Below are 7,326 nucleotides of genomic sequence, written 5' to 3' on the forward strand. Positions count from 1 at the left end.
CAAATTAAATATTTTCCCACTGTGAGCTCGCCTCAGTTTCCCCTCCTGCTTCCCACAGTCTACATTATCTTCTGCACATTTTACTCCCTTTGTTGACTTTCCTGTTTTCTTTAATAAGCATAAACATCTACTGCTCTCTTGAGTTTGTTGTCAAAGACTGAGAATCCTTTAAAGAGAGTGGGATTTTCCCCCTGAAAACCATTAACTAGAGTGAGTGTGTGTGTGTGTACCTCCCTAGTATAAGGAACCCACTATCTATGTTAGCAAAACAGCTCAATATGTTTATGCGAATTTCATTTTGTTCTTGTTTCTCTCCTCTTCTGATTTACTACGTGTACTCACATGATCTTGGATGGGGGATTCTCAATCAGTTTTGCTGCCAAAAAAAAAAAATCAACAAACTGGCAAGCGTTCATATTTCAGTCCTGGAGTTATGTAGGTTAAAGTATCCTGGTGGAGACAACAGAATGTATCAGAAAGAAAGCAGAGAGCTGGAGATGTTGCCCGCTAGAAGGAAAGTGGAATAAGGGACCACGTTATTCTATATCCATCTCCAGCTTGAATTCCAACACTTTTAAGGTAAGTGGACGTCACTTCTTGTTTATCTACTGTTAAAATTTTGTTAAAAATACATTGCTTTACCTACCATAAGGCAATGTGTCATGCTGCTTTAAGTGGAAGCATAGCAAACATAAGTACAATACTTTACAAAAAATGAAATAAAATGAAAATAAAAAATCTGAAATGAATCATTTAAGTGCAGACAGTTGAGCATGTAGAAACAGCTGGTGCTAGTTCATGATAGTTTATCTAAAAGTAAACATAAAACAGTCCTACTGAGAGTAAATCAAACAGATAAGACTTCATGGCTTTATTTCCAACACTTCAAAAGGTTTCAGGATAGAGTAGGCATGAGAAAAAGGTGATCTACACAGTTAAAAAACAAAAACCAAACCAAATCCCTCACCATGGTGGAGGAACTGTTTAATTAACAGTAAATTGAGTTTAAGATCGTGTGCGTGTGACTTTCAGTGAAGAGGCACTAATGTATTAGGATACATCTATCTGCTGCCAATTTAATTCTTACTACATTATGATAACCGTGTATTTAAAAGTTCATTTTACCAGATTTTTCTAGGCAGTGTATTATTTACTGTAGTATTAAAATATTTTGTGCAAACCATACATGATCATGCATGAGAAGAATTGCCTAAAGTCATTAAAATGATAGAAAATATTGAGACTTTTTGAGGCTGTCATTCACCCTTTGTTAAATAAAACAGCATTGTTAGATCTCAGTGGGACAGATCCTGCAGTCCTGACCCGGTCAAAACTCCCCGTGTCTTACGGAGACCTTGGCTAGGTCTGAAATGGCTGGGCTGCATTTATCCCTTGCAAGGATTGTTAGTAGCAAAAATATAAATGGTTCCATGAGTATTTAAACAAACAGCAAGTGTCGTTTTATCTTACATAACGACAAATAATGGAATGTCAAAATGACATCCTTTTTATTGATTAAACTTTTGCATAAAAATATAAGAACATAAGAACGGCCATACTGGGTCAGACCAAAAATCCATCTAACCCAGTATCCTGTCTTCCGATAGTGGCCAATGCCAGGTGCCCCAGAGGGAATGAACAGAACAGGTAATCACCAAGTGAGCCATCCCCTGTCGCCCGTTCCCAGTTTCTGGCAAACAGAGGCTAGGGACACCATCCCTGTCCATCCTGGCTAATAGCCATTGATGGACCTATCCTTCATGAACGCATCTAGTTCTTTTTTGAACCCTGTTATAGTCTTGGCCTTCACAACATCCTCTGGCAAGGAATTCCACAGGTTGATTGTGCGTTATGTGAAAACATATTTCCTTTTGTTTGTTTTAAACCTGCTGCCTATTAATTTCATTTGGTGACCCCTACTACTTCTGTTATCAGAAGGAGTAAATCAGACTTCCTTATTTACTTTCTCCACACCTGTCATGATTTTATAGACCTCTATCATATCCCCCTTTAGTCGTCTCTTTTCCAAGCTGAAAAGTCCCAGTCTTATTAATCTCTCCTCATACGGAAGTCGTTCCATACCCCTAATCATTGTTGTTGTCCTTTTCTGAACCTTTTCCAATTCCAATATACAATGTGACTAATGCTGTGCACATGCAATTAACGTTGAATTGAAATTTCACATGAAGTAGGTCCCCAAAAGATGTGAACGAGGTCTGTCTTTTATTCCTGTATTCGTAGCTATGTGGTGGTGTTGCTCCTGCGTCGCATTACTGAACTGAAGGCCAGTCCTGCTCCCACTGAAGTCCAATGACTAAACTCCCACTGACTTCATTGGGAGCAGGAGCAGGCCCTTGCTTCCCTGACACGTTCTTCTCTTCCAGTGAATACACAGCACTTGGAGGCAGGAGACTAGGTTCTATCCCCTGATTTGCACTAGTCATTGTGTGACATTTGCAAGCCTTGTAGCCTTCTCCATGCCTTAATTGCCCACTCCATGAAATGGAGCTTTGCCTCGCTTGTGGGCTGGCTGGGAGGTGAGATGAATGCCTGTAAAGCACTGTGAACTCTTTGCATGGACGTGCAAAGAATGATTGTTTTATGTCAGCTGTGAGAAAGCTGGGAAACAGGATGAGCACGTGGGGAAGAGAATCAGGAGAAACCCAGCCTGGGACTTGTCCTGAATCAATGGGCTTTCCCTTCTGCTGCCCACAGCAAGAACCTCCTCAGAATTTCAGAACAAACCCAGAAGCTCATCCCTTTGCTAGGCCTAATTAGGACGTGCCATCACCTCTCTTTGGTGCTGATTGTACCCTGTCACTGGGATAGAAGCTCTGAGAATAGCAAAGGTAATTTTGTAGGCTATGTTTGACTCTAACACTTGTTTTATATCTGCAGGTGAACAATGTGGTGATAAAGGTGTCTCTAGCACAAGAATTTCCGGCAGTGACTATCTCCTCGCCAATCCCCAAGATGTACAGTAATTACTCCAGGCTCAACACTACGGAAGAAACGCTTCAAGATGTACATTCCTCCGCTACAAACGTATCGGCTGAGCAGATGTCTCCCTCCCCCTGTCCACTTCTATATTCAGATTATCAATTTACACTGATTCCGGTGCTCTACTGTGTTATCTTTGTCCTTGGGCTTGCTGGCAACAGTGTGGTGGTCGTGGTACTCTGCCGCCATCACGGCCCTAAAACCGTTGCTAATATTTACATTTTCAATCTGGCCATGGCTGATTTGTTATGCCTAGCCACGCTTCCCCTTTGGGCAGCCTATTATGCCTACGGATACAACTGGCTTTTTGGATCTGTGATGTGCAAAATTTCAAGTTCCGTTCTGTCTCTGAACATGTTTGCAAGTATATTTTTCATTACCTGCATGAGCATGGATCGATACCTGGCTATTGTCTATCCTATTCGATCTCAAAGGAGAACACTGCAACAAGCTTCGTTGATAGCATTACTTGTTTGGGGCCTCGCTTGTTTGTCTTCCCTGCCAACGTTTTATTTCCGTGACACGTACTTCATTGAAAGCTTGGGGGTGAATGCTTGCATTATGGCTTTTCCCTATGAGAAATATGCAAAGTGGTCTGCTGGAACAGCCTTAATGAAAAACACTCTTGGCTTTTTGATTCCTTTAATTGTCATAGCCACATGCTACGTGTGGATCTGGATGCACTTAATGAAAGCACGGGAATTCAGGAAAAACAAACAAAAAAGAGACAAAGTCTTGAAACTGGTGGCTGCAGTTGTTGTGGCTTTCTTAATTTGCTGGCTTCCTTTCCACATTTTAACCTTTTTGGATGCCCTGGCTCGGATGAACATCATTGATAACTGTGACATTACAACAGTCATCGACACTACTTTGCCTTTTGGCATCTGCCTGGGATTTGCAAACAGTTGCATCAACCCTTTGTTGTACTGTTTCATTGGACACCAGTTCCAAGAGAAGCTCCAACATCTGTTTAAGCTGCGAGTCTATCAGTTTAACAGCACCCAGCAAAGCTCTTCTTCAAGAAAAGGGAGTTACCTTAAAGAGGCCGAGACCCCTGGGGACTGTGACAAAGAAAGACTGAACTGTAAACCAACACTGTAGGTAGCAAACAGGGTTTCTTTGGGGCATCTGGACGCTATTAATGCCACAACACTGTCCTCTTTTTTTTCTTCTTCTTCCATTTTCCATATTTTCTGGCACAAAATGTTCAAAGGAGAATTTATTTTAATGTACCTGGTTATCTACTTTACCTGCCTTTTGGCAAAGAGCAATGAATGTAGAATTTTTACATAAGGTGTAATGTATGTAAAATAGACCTATACATGACATTTTAAAATTATAAGCTTGTATGTAGCTGGGGGCACGTGAATGCAGTTTAATACGACATAGGAAAGGATGACCAAAAATAATGCTAATAAAAGACTGTGCAATAGAGAAAAATGTGAATATTACACCCCCTCATTAAAATGTCTTCCTGAAAGAAAGTTTGGCATGACAAAAAGCTGTCAATCGTGTTATAAAATGAGTAAAATACAGATATTACTGTACCTGTTTGTAAGAAAAGATTTTGTTCTGTATTTCATTTAGTGAAAGTATTTGATTAATGGATCAGATTATTCATGCGTTCTGAAAGAACCCTCCCCCCCCATGTTTTGAAAACACTGGACTTATTTCCTGTTTGTTTGATTCTGGGACCATTGCAGCAAATAAACAGTAATTGGATCAAAACCAAACCCTTTCGAACATTGTCCCCAAGCCAGAACTGTTGAAATATCTATTTTTGGAGGGGAACCTTTTGATTCAGGAAAGCTTTTTGGGTGGAGCAAGAGACACACACCTGCTCTACAGCCTGGTGGTTGGGGTCGCAGGCTGGGATGTGGGAGACGTAAGTTCCTGATTGAGAGCAGAGTTTTCCATCCCAGGTCACACAGAATCAGGAAGAGCAGCGAGTGGGGCTCCCGGGCCATCGTCCTAGGCATCAGTCTGTGATACTGACCCATCACAGAACAGATACAACCACAGGAAACATTGTGGGTTAGCCAAGATTTCATGTGGTCAGAAATGTTCTGCCCTGCGCTAGGAATGAGCTAGGAAGGGGCGCTGGTTGATTCGGGCGGCGCTGGCGGTTAATTGCTTGGCAATTACTGAAACCCAGAGTGGCGCTACAGCCACACAAATAACCATATTGGGATAATTGCCTGGTATTTAAAGGGACAGGGTCATGGAACGGATACTGAGCCTTTGAGCTCCAAATCACTCCTTGCAAGGGCAGTAGTGAGGGGCAATATTTGGCACTTTTCTCGTTCTGAGCAGAGAAGCCAAGCCCTGAATGAATCCGCAATTACCCACTGGAAATGTTAATGGGCCCCTCCACCGCCTCTGCTCTCAGACTCCGAGTCGTACATCTGTCGGGTCAGTGTGGCACCCTTTGCAAGCACTACATTCTGCTGGCAGTCTCACTGCCAGCTTGCAGAGGCCAAACCAAAAAGTTGTTTGGACTGAGAAACGTTCTGTGCCCTGCATTTAAATCCAACTATGCTGAAATCTGTAGCTGTACGCAAACAATTACTAGCAACCTCTGTGTGTGATCCTGGAAACGCCCCCTGCAGCAGATTAACAAACGGCCTGGGGTTCACTATTACTCCCTCTGGTGATTTGCACAGCTCTGCCTGGAGCTCTGGAGGGGGTGGGACTTGTCTGCTACACAGATATGGTGGGGTAATTTAGAAGCACTGAGGGCCAGTTTCTGCCCTCAGTTGCACCCACAATACACTGTAACCCAATGGAATTGTGTGCATGCCACAGAGGGTGGAATTTAGTGGAGGAACTCCCGCTGTCAAGGATATTCATTCCCCCCCGCAGACTGATTGCACTGTTTGTTTCTGCAGTTGCATGGAGATTAAGAACCTAAGAACGGCCACACTGCTCCTTTGAATAATTTGTCTCTCAGCTCCTCCTCTCCCCCTATTGAAAGAGACACCCTGGGGAAGCTGTATTCGGGGATTTCACCGTGTTCCCCCCTGGGGGGCAGAGCTCAGGTGGTGGTGGTGGGGGGGTTCTACCTTACAGGGTCTGGCTCTGTCCTCACCAGCACTACAAACCCCAATTTCCAGTTTCCTGCTCCCAACTGCACTGCTCTCCCATCTGCTTTCATAAACTGCGCGAACCTGCAGTTGGGCATCTCGTCCGTGCAGCTGAGCTGAGCTACGCAAAGGCCGAGAACAGTCATTAATGGGCGCAGGCACTGTGGTGGTAAGTGGCTTGTTTGCATGCTGTACACAATAAGACAGCAATGTTTAGTACAGTGTGTTCTCCCTGAGAGGCCAGCAAGCCTGAGCATGTCTTGGCGCCCACTCAGCAAGCTTGTCCATTTCCTCTTGATTTATTTCACACAAGAATATTCTCTTGCCATCCCCCAGCTGGCCCGTGTTACGTGGACACCCCTCCCTGCAGCCCGGCCCACATGGGCTGAGATGCAGCTGAGCTGTCGTAAAGGGAAACGAATGGCCTAATTGCGGAAACCTTTCCCCATAAAAGCGATTACATTTTAGTGTAACCTGAGGCTTCCCGCCGTGGCCGGGCATGAACCCGAAAGCATTCGAACTACAAATCCCTGAAGCCCGCCCTTGCTGCGGCCAGCCTTGCTGATCGGCCCACGGCTTGCTTTCTCGGGGAGAATTCAGGGGATTTTGTGGCAAGGCAGCCATCCATGAACCAGGCCCTCTAGCTGTCCTGGGCCACTGTCGAGCTGGGCTTAGGCCTGCGTGTGGGCAGATTGCATAGCGCTCACCGGCGGCTGCTGGTCTTCGTCTGGTGATGGAGACAGAGCAGATCATAGAATCATAGAATATCAGGGTGGGAAGGGACCTCAGGAGGTCATCTAGTCCCACCCCCTGCTCAAAGCAGGACCAATTCCCAACTAAATCATCCCAGCCAGGGCTTTGTCAAGCCTGACCTTAAAAACCTCTAAGGAAGGAGATTCCACCACCTCCCTAGGTAACCCATTCCAGTGCTTCACCACCCTCCTAGTGAAATAGTGTTTCCTAATATCCAACCTAAACCTCCCCCACTGCAACTTGAGACCATTGCTCCTTGTTCTGTCATCAGCTACCTCTGAGAACAGCCGAGCTCCATCCCCTTAGGAACACCCCTTCAGGTAGTTGAAGGCTGCTAGCAAATTCCCCCCTCACTCTTCTCTTCTGCAGACTAAATAACCTCCGTTCTCTCAGCCTCTCCTCATAAGTCATGTGCCCCAGCCCCCTAATCATTTTTGTTGTCCTCCGCTGGACTCTCCAATTTGTCCACATCCCTTCTGTAGTGGGGGGA

At 44.6% G+C, this 7,326-nt stretch overlaps 1 protein-coding gene across 1 annotated transcript; it reads left to right on the forward strand.

The window, feature by feature from the left end:
- The first annotated feature begins 470 nt into the window (after nucleotides 1–470).
- Nucleotides 471–4,245, forward strand: AGTR2 (angiotensin II receptor type 2). Its single transcript, XM_024215524.3, has 2 exons — nucleotides 471–579; nucleotides 2,899–4,245. The coding sequence occupies exon 2, from the start codon at nucleotides 2,974–2,976 to the stop codon at nucleotides 4,099–4,101; it is 1,128 nt and encodes a 375-aa protein (XP_024071292.2). The 5' UTR covers nucleotides 471–579; nucleotides 2,899–2,973; the 3' UTR covers nucleotides 4,102–4,245.
- The last annotated feature ends 3,081 nt before the right edge of the window (nucleotides 4,246–7,326 follow it).

The sequence above is a fragment of the Terrapene carolina genome, unplaced genomic scaffold, assembly GCF_002925995.2.
Source record: "Terrapene carolina triunguis isolate 2854851 unplaced genomic scaffold, T_m_triunguis-2.0 Scaffold131, whole genome shotgun sequence".
NCBI classification, from domain to species: domain Eukaryota; kingdom Metazoa; phylum Chordata; order Testudines; family Emydidae; genus Terrapene; species Terrapene triunguis.

Coding starts and splice junctions, on each gene's coding strand:
- AGTR2 (XM_024215524.3), top strand. CDS start 2,974: ATGTACAGTAATTACTCCAGGCTCAACACTACGGAAGAAACGCTTCAA.